Genomic DNA, 16,469 nt, shown 5'->3' on the forward strand with positions numbered 1-16,469 from the left:
CCCCCACGCTGCCGCCACCCGGACTCCCCAAGGGTCCCGCATCCGGAAAGCGAGGTGAGCAGGAGGTGCAGATGGGGAAACCGAGGCACGGAGGGGTAGGGTGGGACGGGGCGCAGGAAAGGAGGAGGCAGGCATGCGGGTGGATGGATGGAAGGATAGACTCTGAGTGGTCCCTGCATAGCCCCCCTCCCACCCCACCCCTGCAGACGCAGCAGTCCGGGGGGCCCACATGGGAGCTCCCTCAATTTGCAGACTCCACAGAACCTGCAGTCAGCCCCCTCCCCCCCCCCCCCCGCCGGCGACCCTGACCCCAAGATACATGCTCTTTGTGTGACCAGCCTGCCTGGGGGAGCCCCTGAGACCCCTGAGTCCCCGGCGTCAGAGCTCTGGGCCCAGGGATATTTGATCCACGTTGGAGATTCTGCGCCCCCAACCACGGGCCCTAGAATCTCAGAGCCCCCTGTGCAGGGGCCTCGTGCCCCCACCCCACCCCACCCCTGATCCCCGCGCCAGAGCGCCCAGCAATCCCCCTCTCCCCTGTGAGCTAGGATTCGCAGCCTCTGCAGCCCCTCCAGAGGCCTCGGCGCCCCCGGCCCCCGCCTTCCGGGATCCAGGTGTCCCCCCTCTTCACCCCCCAGCTTGAAGCTCCGCGTCTCAGAGGCCGCGCGCCTGCGTCGCCATGGCAACAGGAGTCTATTTTGCGCTGGGAACACTTCGCTCCCGCCGCAGCGCCCCCCCACCCCACCTCCACCAACCAGGGGCCTGAGCGAGAATGGGGGCCTGAGAAGGGTCCGGAGTCCAAGGGAGAGAGGGGGCAGTCACAAACACTTAGGGCTGCGACTCCCACCCCCATCCCCAGAGATGGGCAGACAAGCTGCAAGCCTGAGGCAGAGATGCGGTGGCAGAGAGGCAGGGAGAGACAGGGATGTGGAGACAGATGGGGGAGACAGAGACATGGGCGGGAAGGGGGTGGTGGAGCCCAGAGAACAGCGAAGGAGACAGGAAGACAGGGACAGAGACTCCTAGCGACGCAGAGACCAAGCGACAGAGACCTCAGTGGAGAGAGGCCGTGGCCCACTGGGCAGAACCCCGTGAGAAGCAAGAGAAGGGCGGGTGGGTCCGGGAGCGCGGCTTGCGGGGCGGCGGGAGGGTGGGGAGAGCGGGGAGGGAATGACAGAAAGGCCTCGAGATGCAGAGATACCTAGAGGCAGAGACAAGACAGACAGGCGGCCAGGGGAGTCGATCAGGTGCAACAATATCCGCCTGGTGTGGGGAGGGGGCCTCAAGGGAGAGTCGTCCCCGCCTCCAGCAGCTCCACTGGCCCCAGGTACCCAGAACTGGACATCACTGCTCCACCTCTACCTTCCGCTACCTGCAGGGTCAGCCTCCTGCTCTGGAAGCCTTGTCCCGCCCACTGGGGCCTGTGTTCCTCAAGCTTAGTGGAAGCCCCCCAGAGCCCTAAGGCTGACTGGAAGCCCCTCCCTTCCTCTGTGTGGTGGACTCTATGTGCCCCCCCCCATGCCCGGCTCCGATTCTGTCCCCTCCCTCCTGATCTGTTTTCCCTTCATAGGTACCCCTGTCCCTCCCTCTGGACCTCTGCTCCAACCCAGAAGCCCCCTGACCTGGCCCCCATGCCCCCACTGGGTCCTCTTCCTTCTCTCTCACCCAGCCTCCAACTCACCTGACCCTGCCCAGACACGCCCCCTCCCCTCATCCAAACAGGATCAGAGAAGGGGTCCCCAGGCCCACAGGGACTAAAGGGAGTCTCTTCTGGGTGCCCTTGCTCAGACTGGCTTCTAGTCTCTGTCCCCACAGCTGTGTCTCGGGTCTGGGCTGGTGGGCATGCTGGGTTTTGAGGGGAGGGAGGAGAGGGTTCCTGAGCCCCCTACTGGGGTAGGAGAGGGTTTCTGTGTGTATGAGGGGGACGGGGGGTAGGCTGTGTTTCAGGTGGGCATCACTTGGCTGCTCCCAAACTCCACAGGAGGGTGGGGTGTGTGCACATGGGGGTGTGGGGTGTGCACACGTATCAGGTCGTGGGCCTGCAAGTCCTGCGGTGTGGTCGCGTGTCACATGGGCTTGGCTTGCTCCTGAGCCTCAGGTCAGAGGCCATCTAGGTGTCTGCATCTGCGCTGCGTGCAGAAACAGGCTAACATGATGACGCCAGGCACGCTGGTGAAGCTCCCCATGCATGTGCGTGTGTATCCGCTTCCTGCAGCTGCTGAAACAGAGCTCCCTTCAAAGTGGGTGGGCAGCTTAAGACCCTGGAACCGTTCTCCTGCCGTTCTACAGTAGAGCCAAATGCTGCTCTGCTTTATGCCCATTGGTACATTGGAACCCCTTGTTGGAGCTGTTGGGTGCACTGATCCCACAGCCACTGACCATCCACAGTGGTCTAGCCACCAGTCCATCTCATGGAGGGTCTAGCCATTGACCATCCCACGGAGATTCTAGCCATTGACTATCCATGGAGGTCTAGCCACCGGTCCATCTCATGGAGGGTCCAGCCACTGGTGCGGTGCCCAGATGGGGCCTCTGATTGCATTTCCTTGAAGACTGACCCGTTCCTCCGCCGGCCCTGCAGGGTGTATTCAATATCCATTGCCAACGGCGCAAGGCAGCTGTGTGGATTTTCCTCTGGTCTTTCTTTTCTGCCCTCCGCTGCCCAGCTTTTGGGGGGCATGCGTCTGAGACGACTGAAACGGCTAGGACTTGGGTCTGGAAGTATAGCATTCAGAGGTCAAAGGTCAACCCTGTTGCTTCCTTCGGAGGGCACTGAGTGAGAACCCCTCCCGGGGCTCCAGCCTCCTTTCCAGGGTGGTCAGCCACCCTAGACTTGTCAGTGCATTACTGTACCCTGCCTCGCCTTTATGACTGTCTTTCTGTCTTCTGGGCCTCTCTCTCTCTCTCTCTCTCTCTCTCTCTCTCTCTCTCTCTCATCAGGACCACCAACCCCATAGGATTAGGACCCACCTACTCCTGGTGCCCGGAGCCCTGGTGGCATAGCGAATTGAGTGTTGGGCTGCTGACCTCAAGGTTGGCGGTTTGAAGCCACCAGCCACTCCTTGGGAGAAAGGCGAACCTTTCTATTCCCACAAAGCATTAGTCTGGGAAAACCACAAGAGCATCTCTACCCTGTCCTATAGGACTGCCTCCAGTCGGCATTGACAGTGAAAGTGAAGGCAGTGGCTTGGTGGGTTAGTTATTGGGTTACTAACTGCAAAGTCAATGGTTTGAATCCATCAGCCTCTCCAAGAGAGAAAGATGAGGCTTTTTGCTCGCATCAAGATTTACAGTCTCCATGTCCCTGTGAGTCGGAATCGACTAGGGGAAATGGATTGGGTAAGAGGCAGTGGTTCAGTGCTTGGCTACTCCCTGGAAGGTTGGTGGTTCAAATCCATCAGCCACTCCCTGGGAGAAAGATGAGGCTGTCTGCTTCCGTAAAGATTACAGCATGGAAACCTTACAGGGCAGTTCTACTGCATCCTGTGGGGTGTCTCTGAGATACAATGTTCGAGCAGGAACAGCTTTGGGTTGCTTCTTAAACATCTCCAATATGACCACTTCCAAAATCACACGAAATCCTGTTTCCAGATAAGGTCATGTTGACATGTCCCAGGGTCAGGAGTTCACCGTCTCTTTTTGCGGGACACACAATTCAAACCACCGATGACGGACCACATCCGGCCAGAATGCTCCTTAGAAGCCAGGATGGCGAGACTTCTTCCCGCCTCCTTTGGGTGCGTTGTCAGGAGAGACCAGTCACTGGAGAAGGACAGCAGGCTTGGTAAGGCGGAGGGGCAGTGAAAAAGAGGAAGGCCCTGTGGCTGCAGCCATGTGTATGGGGTCGCTATGAGCCAGGACGGCGCTATGGCACCTGTGTGTAGGCATGCGTGCGCACACGTGTGTGTTGGGAGGAGGCTACGGCTGTGTCATTAAGGGTAGCATTTCAGGGGGTGCATCGCACCCGGAACCCTGTCTGGTGTCCTGTGCCCGAGTGTGCCCTTGGGTCCTTCACTGTGAGGTCAGGGAAGAACGTGTCCCTTGGGTCCTGGTGTTTGTGTGACTGTGCACTCGAAGGTGTGTGTCCGAATGGGGAGGGAGGGGCAAAGGGAAGGAAGCCGGAGACCCCTCTATCAGGAGGGGTTGTGGGTGTGCCTGTGTCTGAGCGCATCACTGCAAAGGTGTGATTGAGGCAGAAAGGACAGGCTTGGCCCAGCTTGGGGAGCCAGCAGGCCAGCAGCTAGTCCCCCCACCCCAGAAGCCTCAGTGCGAAGGCACCCCCCTCCCTGCCCGACACCGCACCCCCGCGTCTGTAGTCGAGCTCACAGATGGTGCCCCTGTGTGAGACTGCAAAGGACACCCCTGGCCCAGACGGATGCGGGGCCCCACAGCCGGTGCCGGCCCGGGGAGGAGCGCCCAGCTGGGTTCCAGCCCCCTCTCAGCCACAACAGCCGGATGCCCTGTGCAGTTCACAACCTGCCCATCTGTGCGAGGCAGGCCTGAGTGAACGCAGGCATCTCATCCCCCACCTACACGCCTCTCTCTCTCTCTCTCTCTCTGTACATGCGCCCACACTTTTCCATGGTCTATGGGCGCCTGCGTTCAAAGCTCAGTTTCATAGCTTGGGCTTGGACTTGGGGACTTTGTGGTGCTTGGATAAAGGATGGGACGCCTTGGGACCTGGGAAAGACAAGAGAGAGGGGGTGAAGGGGCAGGGCAGGGCTAGAGGGAGAAACAGAATCAGCTTCATAGACTTTGTTCAATATTCACCCATGCAGTGGGCACTGGTTAAGCACCTACTGTATGCACAGTAGCAATGCTGGTGACAAGGACATACCAGACAAGTGTCCCTGCCTTGTGGAGTCGATGGGGCAAGACGGCTCCGGAAACAATAGGCCACAGCGAGGCAGGTAGAAGTCACAGTGGCTGCTCCCACCCCCCCACCTCCCCCACCCCACAACACACAGGAAAACACTGCCTGGGCTCTGCCAATCCCCCACAATCAGCTGCCCACTGGCCCCTCGTGATCCATGTGGTTCCACAGCCTGCTTTTCGGAAGTGGATCTCCACCCCTTTCTTCCTAGTCTGCCTTCATCTCTGATGGCTGCGTTGCTGCTAGGCAGTCCAGTCCGTTCACACCCCTCGACACCTGATGCACACAGCAGAACAAAGCCGCCTGGTCCTGCGCCAGCCTCACCATCGCGCCCACGCCTGAGCTGAGCCCGTCGTGGCCGCAGCGGTGTCTGTCCATCTCCTCAGAAGCCATCCGCCCCTCCGCAGCCCCTGCACTTTTCTAAGCACGACAGCCTTCTCCGGGGACTGGCCTCTCCTGACAACCCGTCCAAAGCACTGAGACGATGCCTCGCCGTCCATTCCTCCGTTGCTACTCTGGTTGTCCTTCTGCCGAGACGGATCGGTTTGTCCTTTGAGTGGTCCGTGGCAATTTCCGTCTTCATCCAGTGCCGGGGCACCTGATTTTTCAGCGAAAGGCCATTTGGATATCTCTTGCATCGTTCGAGGACCATCCTGGTCAGACATCATATGAACTCGCCCACCCCTAATGCAAGGGCGAAGAGCCCCGGGGGACATGGTGGTTATACGTAGGGGCTGCTAACTGCAAGGTGGGCAGTTTGAAACTGCCAGCTCCTCTGAGGAAAGAGGAGGCTTTCTACAGCCATAAAGAGTTACGGTCTTAGAAACTCACAGGGGGCAGGTCTGCCCCTAATCCTACAGGGTCCCCAGCAGCCGGTCTCTACTCGATGGCTGCGCGTTTGGGTTTTGAATGTGAGGGCTGGAACTTGGCCTCTTTGGGGAGGTGCTTGATGTTCGCTGGTATTGATCATGTCTCAGGCCTTATACAGCGCCCCTCAGCCCACCCCCCGGGTTGGACGTTCCTCGCCCCTGGTCTAGAAGTCCCAATGGCGCCTGCCCAGCCTGCATGCTCGGTAGGCGGAGGCGACTGTAGACATTCACGAATATTTGCTGAACAAACCCACGCAGCACATTGCCCTTGGCCTCTCTTGGGGTCAGGATCGCCACTGTTCGAACCCACTCTGTGAACCCCTCATTCAGACATCCCCTCCGTGTCCCCGCCCCCCACCGATCACCGTCGCTCTGTGCCCTATGAAGGTGGGCATTCTCAGAACCAGTGCTGACTGTTGCCAGGGAAAGAGCTGGGGTGACCCACTCCACTGCCCATCCTCCTCCTCATCCCCCCATCTCTTGCTCCACAAAGAAATAGGGCCACTCTCCGTAACAGATCCAGCAGTGTTCCAAGGCCTTTTAAAAAAAAACAAAACAAAAAACCATTTTATTGGGGGCTCTTACAGCTCTTATCACAATCCACCCATCCATCCATTGTGTCGAGCACATTTGTACATGGGTTGCCCTCATCCTTTTCAAAACATTTTCTTCCTACTTGAGCTCTTGGGAGCAGCTCCTCATTTTCCCCCTCCCTCCCTCATAAACCCTTGATAATTTATAACTTTTTTTTTCATGTTTTACACCAGCTGCTGTCTCCTTCACCCACTTTTCTGTTGTTTGTCCCTCTGCGGGGGGAGGTTATATGTCAATCATTGGGGTCGGTTCCCCCTTTCTCGGCTCACCTTCCCCTTACACTCCTGGTTTGGCTACTCTCCTTATTGTTCCTGAGGGGTTGATCTGTCCTGGATTCCCTGTGTTTCCAGCTCTTATCTGTACCCATGTCAATGCTCTGGTCTAGCTGAATTTGTAAGGTAGAATTGGGATCATGAGAGTGGGGGGAGGAAGCATTAAAGAACTCGAGGAAAGTTGTACGTTTCATTGGTGCTATACTGCACCTGACTGGCTCATCTCTTCCTGGTGACCCTTCTGTAAGGGAATGTCCAATTGTCTACAGATGGGCTTTGGGTCTCCCCTCTACCACCACCACCTCCATTCACATCAATATGTTTTTTTGTTCTGGGTCTTTGATACCTGATCCCATCAACACCTCATGATCACACAGGCTAATGTGTTTCTTCCATGTGGGCTTTGTTGCTTCTCTGTTAGATGACAGCTTGTTTATCTTCAAGCCTTGAAGACCCCAGACGCTTTATCTTTTGATAGTTGGGCACCATCTTTCTTCACCACATTTGCTTATGCGCTCATTTTTTCTTCGGCGATTGTGTCGGGAAGGTGAGCATCATAGAATGCTGAGTTATTAGGCGTTTTAAGTTCTTGATATGCACCCACCCACCACCCGTCGGTCAATTTGTCATATCTTGGAGTTTTCTGTGTTGCTATGACGCTGGAGGCTATGTCAGTGGCATTTCAAATGCCACAGGGTCCCCCCAAAGTGAACAAGTTTCAGCCCAGCTTTTGGTTAAAAGCAGACCATGAAGGAGGCTACCCACTTGAAACCAATTAGCCACTGGAAAACCTCCAGGTAGCAGGGGGACATGGTCAGAGAACCATTGGGAGGTTGGCGCAGGACCGGTCCGTGTTTCCTCCTGTTGTACGCAGGGTCGCTATGAGTCAGAACAAGGAGTGGGTGGTGGGTAGGGGTGTTTCTCTGGTGCCAGGCAGGTGGCACACAGTGGAGCTGGGAGAGGAACATCCCTCCCCCTGCTGTTCCGGCCTCTTTAGCTGGGATGGGAAGGTTTCGCCTGGCCAGGTGGGGGTCAGGTTCATCCATGATGTTTTTAAGTGTGGGGAGTATGGAGTGGGACAGACAGACAAATGGATTTGAGGGTCCCGAGTGTCAGAACTGCAGAGAGAAATCAATGGCTTAGGGGATGGAGGGCCTAACGCATCTGTTCTCAGCCAGGGCCATTTCGCACGGTCTGGGGACATTTTTCATTGTCACTTTGGGAGTGGGGAGTTGGGCGTGGGGGTGCTGCGGACATCGAGCAGGTGGAGCTGTCTGCATGTACCCTGCCATGCACAGGACAGCACCCCCGCCACACACACCACCACAGAGATCCAACTGCCCCTCCCCAACCCTGTCTGGGATGGGCCTAGGTTGAGACACCCCAGCTGGTAAACTCAAGATTCTCACATCCAATCTCTCTCTCTCTCTCTCTCTCTCCACCCACCCCCGCCCCACCCCCTTTATATCCCTCTGATCTTACCCACCCCACATCCGTCTCTCTGAATTCCCTCCCGCCTGGTCTTGTATCCCAACCGCCCCTGCACCGGGACCGGCCCCTCCTCACCCCGCCCATCTGCGGCCCCGCCCAACAATCAATCTGGCACATCTGTCACCACTGCATCTCCCCACCTTCTCCTCCTCTCCTCTCCCCATCACGGCTTCATATTGTATGGGTGTGTGTGTCTCTCTCTGTATGTTTGTCTGTCTCTCATTTCTATTCACTCCTGTTGTGGGATCGTCCATCTGTCTGTCGTCCTACCGGACTGTCAACTTTGGACCCGGGCACGACCCCCTCTGGTCTCTTGTTCTTGTTTCCTGCCCCACCTATCTGTACCCATCCTCTCTGTCCTCGCTCCCCACCTGTCCATCCATCCTCTCTGGTTCTCCCTGTCCACCTGCCCGTTCATCTTCTCTGATCTGCTCTGTCCACTTGTCCAACCTCTTTGGTCCGTATCCTCTCGGATTCTCCCTGCCCACCTCTCCGTCCATCCTTCTTGGTCCTGCCTCCGCGGGACCTGTCTGTCCATCCTCTATAGCTAGCCTTGCCCCCCCCTCCGCCTCCACCTTCCCTGGTCTCCTCCTTTCCAGCCCCTTCTCCCCCCGCCTCCGCGAAGCCTGGCGGCCCCAGCGCAGCCCCTGCCGCGCCCATGCCGGCCCTGCTGCTGCTCGGCACCCTGCTGCTCCTGGCCTCGGGCGGCCCGGCCGGAGCGCGCCCGTCCAACGCGTCCAGCGCCGCCGAGCCGCCGGGCCCGCTGCCCGCCCTGCTGGCGCACCTGCGGCGCCTGACCGGGGCGCTGACGGGCGGCGGGGGCGCGGCCGGCTCGAGCGCCAATGGTACCTCCCGGGGCGGCGGCAGCACGGGCGCTGCGGCGCGGGCGCCGCCCCCGGCCGAGCTGTGCCACGGCTACTACGACGTCATGGGCCAGTACGATGCCACCTTCAACTGCAGCACCGGCTCCTACCGCTTCTGCTGCGGGACGTGCCACTACCGCTTCTGCTGCGAGCACCGCCACATGCGCCTGGCGCAGGCCTCGTGCTCCAACTACGACACGCCGCGCTGGGCCACCACGCCGCCGCCGCTGTCTGGGGGCGCCGGGGGCGCGGGGGGCGCGGGCGGGGGGCTCGGGCCGGGCCAGGCCGGGTGGCTGGAAGGAGGCCGAGCCGGGGGCGCGGGGGGCCGCGGCGGCGAGGGCCCCGGGGGCAGCACGGCCTACGTGGTGTGTGGGGTCATCAGCTTCGCCCTGGCCGTGGGCGTCGGTGCCAAGGTGGCCTTCAGCAAGGCGTCGGGTGCGCCCAGGGCGCACCGGGAGATCAACGTGCCCAGGTGAGCTGGGCCTCGGTGCAGAGGGGGAAGGGTGGTGCCTGGGGGCCGGGCCCGAGGGAGGGAGGTGGAGCCCGTGGCTGCGGGGAGGGGGCAGTGGTCAGAGAAAGTAGCCACAGCATGCCAGAACCGAAACTCACACCATTCCGACTCACAGCGACCCTGTAGGGCAGTGTAGAGGTGCCCGGTGGGTTTCCCAGGCTGTGAATCTTTAAGGGAGCAGTGACTGGTAAGAAGGGGGCGTGGTCAGGCTTATAGGGCGTGGTCGGTGGGTGGAAGGGGTGTGGACAGTGGGGAAGGGTGTGTCCAGTGTGAGAAGCCAGAGTCCGACTGACCAAAGAAACAACCAAAAAATCTCTACCCCCCAAAAAAAAAATCTCTACCAACGAGTAGTTGCTGATTAATAACGACCCATTAGGACAGGGTAGAACTGCCCCCTGTGACATTGGGACACTAACTTTCTGGGAGTAGAAAGCCGCATCTTTCTCCCATCGAGCTAATGGTGGTTTCGAACTGCTGACCTTGTGGTTAGCAGCAGCAGCACTATGATCAGGGCTTGTACCGACAGATTCAGCCAGTGGTGGGAGCAGGGAGCAGCCACTCTCTGCCTGGTCCCTGACTGCACTTCTGCCACCTCCAGGGCCCTAGTGGACATTCTGAGGCACCAGGCCGGCCCTGGGACCCGCCCAGACCGGACCAGAAGCAGCTCCCTGACCCCAGGAGCTGGGGGTCCCGACAGCATGGCACCCAGGACGCCCAAGAACCTCTACAACACCGTGAAGTCCTCTAATCTAGGTCAGTGACCCTTCTCCCCACTCCCCCCACCTCCACGCTGCCTTTCCCCATCCAGTGCCACCATCCATAGCCAGGCTGTCGGGGGAGGGGGGTATAGTGAGTCAGCTCTCCTCCCTGGCCTTCCGTAGATCACCTGGGGGGCATCAAGGGGGTCATGGTGGCTTGCATTCGAACTGGTGATGTTGAGGGGTGAGGAGAGGTTTCCATACAAAGAGCGGAGGAAGAGATTCCAAGCCCAGGGACCGATCAGAGGCAGGATGGCACCGACTCCTTTGGGACCAGGAGCAGTACGGATTGAGGAGTGGGAAGGGGGCCAAGATTGGACCCAGGGAGACACAAAGGTAGCCCCTCCAGCTGGCACTGCAACTGCAGCCCCGTGTGAACAGCTTGTTGTTGGTAGGCACTATCGAGCCTGTTCCGAGCCACAGGGACCCCATGCACCACGGAAGGAAACACTGCCTGGTCCTCACCATCCTCGCAGCTGATCCCGGGTCCTGAGTGCATGGAGGCAGCCACTGTGCCCATCCATCTCCTTGAGGGCCTTCCTCTGTTTCTCTGCCCTTCCACTTGACCAAGCGTAACGTCCTTCTCCCGGGACTTTCCTGACCCGGGACTTTCCTGCCAGTCGAAGCCTGGGCACCCATGCCTCTAAGGAGCACGCTGACTGTCCTTGGTGGTTTGCACAATTCTTCACTTAAACCCACCATACAAATGCATTGACTCCTCTGCAGTCTTCCTTAGTCTATGCCAACGCTCACATGCATCTGGGGCGATTGAAAATACCATGGCTTGGGGCAGGCGCACCTTAGTCCTTGAATAACATCCGTGCTTTTGCAAACACGCTACAGACTTCTCGGGCAGCAGAATTACCCAAAGCTGTGTGCCTTTTGATCTCTTGGCTGCTGCTTCCATGAGCATGGAGTGGGGAGCCAAGCAAGACCAAGGAAAAATCCTTGACGTCAACCTTTGCTCCCTTGGATCGCAACACTTGACACCCGTCTTTCCATGGTGTGGTGGGTTGCCCGTTGGGGCTGCTGGCCGCTAGGTAGTCGTTGGAGTCCATCAGCCTCTCTGGGGAGAACGCTGAGGCTGTCTGCTACTGTGAAGATTGACTGCCTTGGAAACCCACAGGGACGGTCAACTCTGCCCTGCAGGGCAGCTGTGAGTCAGGATCAACTCGATGGCAGCTAGAGATGGGGCCACCCATCCTATCAGCTCAAAGAGGCAGGTCAGGCATGTCCATCTTTCACAGGATGCGTGATGCACACCACAAGGACGGCAGCTGTGCCTGCCTCCTTCTTGCTGATTGTGTTAGTCCGGGTGAACTCGAGACAAATTCATTGGCACTCATATGTGTATAAGAAAGAGCTTTATATCAAAGAGCAATTGTATATTGAGAAAACAGCCCAGCCCAATCCAGATCAAGTCCATAAGTCTGATATTAGCCCATCTGTCCAAAACCAGGCTGTAAATTCCTCTTCCGACTCACGCAACATGCAATCATGCCGAATGCAGGGAGATCACAGACCAGTGGATTGAAAGTCTTGTGGATCCAGTGGCAGTGGAGACATCTCAGTGCTGGTGGCTTCTCCAGCTCCAGAGTTCTGGGTCCATCAGCATAGCTCCATGTGTCCAGGAAGACAAAGCAGAGAGAGTGTGTGTCCCACCTCCAGGGAGGAAGACACAGCTTCCCAGAATCCTCAGGAGAAGGCCATGCCCACACAGAAGCATTATTGGCTATGGCCTGATTGACAGGCTAGACTCCACCCCTTTGCAAGTTGACAGATTATGTAACTGCCACACTGATGGAAAGTGGTCTCCGGGCTGCTCAACCTTACTGTTTCCGCCTTTTGTCTCTTCTTCTCAAGGAGGACCCTGGTAGCTCCGTTGCTGTTTGGTAGCTATTTGGAAGTGTTGGCCTACCAAATAGAAGGTCAGCCGTTCGAACCAATCAGGTGCACTGCAGGAAAAACTGAGACTGTCTGCTCCCATGCACACTGGCAGCCTCAGGAAGCCACAGGGCCAGCTTTCCTCTGTCCTTTGGTGTTGCTCTGAGTCAGAACCACAGGTTCCTGGTTTGGTAAGGGAGAAGGTGGGCTGTGTGGTCTTGCTCTGTGCATGCTTGATAGAGAAAACCACACTCACTGCTGGGGACACAGTGACCCTCCAGGACAGAGTGGACCTGCCCCAGTGGGTTTCTGCGACTCTCTATCTTGACAGGAACAGAAAGCCTCATCTGTCTCCCTCAGAGCGGGTGGTGGCTTCAAACTGTCATCCTTATAGTTACAGCCAAGCACTTAGGCTTACGGTGTCCCCAGGACCTCATCCTTGACCCACAACCAAACCAACTGCCATCAAGTCGATTCTGATTCATAACAACCTTATAGGACAGGGTAGAACTGCGCTGGTGGGTTTCCAAAACTATAAATCTTTATGAGGAGAAAGCCTCATTTTCCTCCCAAGGAGTGGCTGGTGGGTTAGAACTGCTGACCTTGAGGTGAGCAGCCCAACACGGAATCCATTCCACATCCAGGGCCCCTTCCTCGATCCAGGGAGGCTCTGAAATGTAAAAGTATTTGTGTTCACTTGATGAATGACCTCACACCGATGACTATGGAGACCACCTGGCCTTAGACACTGCTGGGTGGCACATGCCCAACCTGCCATACCTTAGATTCCCCTCGGAATACACGCGTCACCTGATGGAGACCGGGCTATTCTTGGACTGGTTGCTATTCCCAGCGGAGACTTTGTACTGTGAGCCCTGGGGGAGGTCATGGGCAGTGGAGGGACTGGGCAGGCAGACTGGCTTGATCGTCCAATAGGAAGGGTTTGGCGGGGATGGGAGAGACTGGGTTAATAGTCCTGGAGGAGGAAGATGAGGTTGGGGGGATGGGCTGGGGCAGAGATTCAGGAGGCAGGAGGGGCCGGAACTGGGCCCCAGGTGGGTATGATGGAGAGTTTGGGGGGAGTCCGGTTGAAGAACTCCAGATCTCTGCCCTGGGCGTGTGTGGATGGATGGCAAAGAGAGATCCGTACCCACCACTTCCAGCCATGAGCTTTGCCCCTTCTCTCCATCGTCAGGGCCCCTGCCTCAGTTCCCCCTGTGTACCCAATGGCATGGGTTGCTGGCTCTGGGGGGTCGGGATGTGGGGTCAGGGCGCGTGGGTGATGGTGGGTGGTGATGTCACCCCCTTCTCGGTCTCACAGAGAATCTGCACCACAACTACCTGCATCTCAACCTCAACAGCCCCAAGCACCACGCCACCGCCACGCTGGGTATGCATGCTGAGCCTGGGCTGGGGTTGGGGCTAAGGGCAGGGCAGGGCAGGTTACTGGGCGCAGGGGGAGGGCAGGCCACTGGGTGCTGGGGGAGGGGGATAGGTCACAACCCTGTCCTCTTGGTCCTGCTTCATTTGCATTTGGGAAGTGGAAGTGGGCATTCCTGGGCTGGTGGTAGCATGTGTGGGGCATACACCCAGCAGAGCAGGGCACTGAGAGAGCCCCTCTTCCTGCAGCACTGCCCTGGCCCTGCCTGCGAGGGGATACGCTGTGTACTGGGGGGGGGGGGGCTTGGGCAGCTGGTCTGAGGGAGGAGGGCCCCCGCAGAGCAAAGAGTGGGTTCGAGGAGGGGCCGTTGGCCTGACCACGTGCCTCCCCTTCTGCGAAGACTGGCGAGCCGCGCCCCCGCCCAGCCCGCCGCTGCACTATTCCACGCTCTCCTGCTCGCGGTCCTTCCACAACCTCTCACATCTGCCTCCGTCCTACGAGGCCGCGGTCAAGTCGGAGCTCAACCGCTACTCGTCGCTCAAGAGGCTGGGTAAGTCCTGGGAGGGGGTGCAAGGCTGTACCCCACAGCCCATCCCCTGGTACGGTCTCCAGGTATGGCCAGAATTACTCGGTAGGGGCTGGGAGTGGGAGGGAGTCATTAAAAATGCGAAGCCCTGCCCCTACCCCAGGGCGACCTTACCCACCCGCCGACCTGGCGGTGGACTGTTGGGCCCCAGTCCACGGCAGTCAAGGGAGCCGCAGGAATTGCATGGGAAAGTTCTGTGGGCGCCACACAGAAGGAGCGCTGCCAGTGTAGTCGTGGGTGATGTGGTTGGGCTGCTAACTGCGAGGCCAGCAGTTCGAAATCAGCCGCTCCTTGAACCGGCATAAATTCCAGGGCAGTGAATTCTTTTGGTTTTTATTCATTCATTATTCATTTATTTGTCTAGTATCTGTCCATTTATTTATTTGCTTTTTGAGTTTACACCATGAAGGAGACCTGGTGGCTGCGTAGTGGGCTCACCACAAGGTCAGCAGTTTGAAACCAGCTTCTCTCCGGGAGAAAGATAAGATTCTCTACTCCCGTAACGATTTAGTCTTGCAAACCCACAGGGGCAGTTCTGCCCTCTCCCATCAGGGCCAGCACCAGTTAGAATTGACTTGAGGGCAGTGGAGGGGACGGTTCGTTTTGGTACTGTTTTTGCTTTCTGGCTTCCCACCACCCTGCCGTCCAAAAAAGGCTGGGACAGTTAAAACAGCCCGAGAAGGACCCCATCGTGGGCGCACAGAGTGGGGACATGAAGGCACGTTTTCAAGGGGTGTGTGTGTGTGTGTAGGGATGTCACCCTGCACCCTCAGGCTGGCCAGAGACCTTCAATTTGTAAAAATAAAAGTGAATACCAGGGAGTATAAAAAAATCCTCGAAAAATTCCTGTATCTATTGATCCTATTTCCACCCCCACGATTTGCAGTTCTCCAGAGAGAGAGAGAGAGAGAGAGAGAGAGAGAGAGAGAGAGAGAGAGAGAGAGAGAGAGAGAGAGAGAGAGAGAGAGAGAGAGAGAGAGAGAGAGAGAGAGAGAGAGAGAGAGATGGGCGGGTATCTTAGTTCCCTAAACTGAAGCCTACAGGGAACTAGTTTGAGGTAAGGTGGGATCCAGGCACTCCAAACCTCCCTCCAACCCGGGCCCTTCATCTCCCAGCCATCTCATGGGGCTGGGTGTCCACCCCACTGACAGGTCCTGGGGACACACAGCCCCATGAGATGGTCTGGGGCTGGCTCTTCTCTTGACCGCCCCCTCCTCGGGAATGACCAGGGACTTGAGGCTTGAGGTCTTTGGGGAGGGTGGGAGGGGACGAAGGGGGAGTGGTTCCTGGGGCGCGGGGCTGGGGTGGGGGCTTCCGGGCAGACGGTGGGGCAAGGTAGGGGCAAGGGTCCCTGCAGTGAAGTGGGGTCCCATGTCCGCCCCCTCCTTCCCCTCGCCGCAGCCGAGAAAGACCTAGACGAGGCGTACCTGAAGCGCTCGCACCTGGCCGAGATGCCCCGCGGGACGCTGCCCCTGCACGCGCTGCGGCGGCCAGGCACCGGCGGCGGCTACCGCCTGGACGCCTGGGCTGGCCCCGAGGAGCTGAGCCTGGCGCCCGCGCCCCACCCGCGGCGCGTCATGTCCCAGGAGCACCTGCTGGGCGACGGCGGCCGCGCCTCGCGCTACGAGTTCACGCTGCCGCGCGCGCGCCTGGTGTCGCAGGAGCACCTGGTGCTGTCCTCGCCCGACGCCCTGCGCCAGAGCCGGGAGCACCTGCTGTCGCCGCCGCGCAGCCCCGCGCTGCCACCCGAGCCCGCGGCGCGCGCCGGCCTGGCCGCCTCGCACTCCAACCTGCTGCTGGGCCCCGGGGGGCCCCCGACGCCGCTGCACGGGCTGCAGCCCCCTCCGGGCCTGCACGCCCACCACCACCACGGCCTGCACGGCTCGCCGCAGCCCACCTGGCTGGCGGACGCGGGCGGCGGCGGCACGCTGGCGCGCAGGGCCCCGTTCCAGCGCCAGGGCACCCTGGAGCAGCTGCAGTTCATCCCCGGCCACCACCTGCCGCAGCACTTGCGCACAGCCAGTAAGAACGAGGTGACAGTCTGAGGCCGGGGACACCCAGCCCAGCCAGCCGGGATCCCCCAACACAGGCTCTCGCAGCCAGCGGCCTGGGACCCTCCTCCGCCCTCGGGCCCCGGGGGCTGCAGCTGGGGACTTTGCTGGGATGAATGTGGCGACCGAGATCCAGCCGGCCTTCTAGCACGGCATCCTTCCTTCCGGGTCTGGCTGCCTTCCCATGACGTCATCACAGAGGAAGCGCGCCCCTCCCCCTCCGCCGTGAGGTCATTGCTAGAGAAAATGTCTTGTGTTCTGTGGCTTCAACACCCAGACTCCCTCCCTGTGATGTCATGGCAGCGGCAGTGCCTTGCCCTGTGAGGTCATCGCCAG

The 16,469-nt window shown here is 58.9% G+C and overlaps 1 protein-coding gene across 1 annotated transcript; it reads left to right on the plus strand.

Annotated features, from left to right (window-relative positions):
- The first annotated feature begins 8,757 nt into the window (after positions 1-8,757).
- On the plus strand, positions 8,758-16,127 carry SHISA7 (shisa family member 7). The gene is made up of 4 exons (XM_075537991.1): positions 8,758-9,434; positions 10,072-10,226; positions 13,897-14,046; positions 15,484-16,127. Exons 1-4 carry the CDS (start codon positions 8,758-8,760, stop codon positions 16,125-16,127), a joined length of 1,626 nt encoding a protein of 541 aa, XP_075394106.1.
- The last annotated feature ends 342 nt before the right edge of the window (positions 16,128-16,469 follow it).

The sequence above is a fragment of the Tenrec ecaudatus genome, chromosome 18 (assembly GCF_050624435.1).
Source record: "Tenrec ecaudatus isolate mTenEca1 chromosome 18, mTenEca1.hap1, whole genome shotgun sequence".
NCBI lineage: Eukaryota > Metazoa > Chordata > Mammalia > Afrosoricida > Tenrecidae > Tenrec > Tenrec ecaudatus.

Bases quoted from the DNA above. Each gene is read 5' to 3' on its own strand.
- SHISA7 (XM_075537991.1), top strand. From the start codon at position 8,758: ATGCCGGCCCTGCTGCTGCTCGGCACCCTGCTGCTCCTGGCCTCGGGC. The intron at 9,435-10,071 runs GTGAGCTGGGCC...TGCCACCTCCAG, and splicing joins CGGGAGATCAACGTGCCCAG to GGCCCTAGTGGACATTCTGA. The intron at 10,227-13,896 runs GTCAGTGACCCT...CCTTCTGCGAAG, and splicing joins CGTGAAGTCCTCTAATCTAG to ACTGGCGAGCCGCGCCCCCG.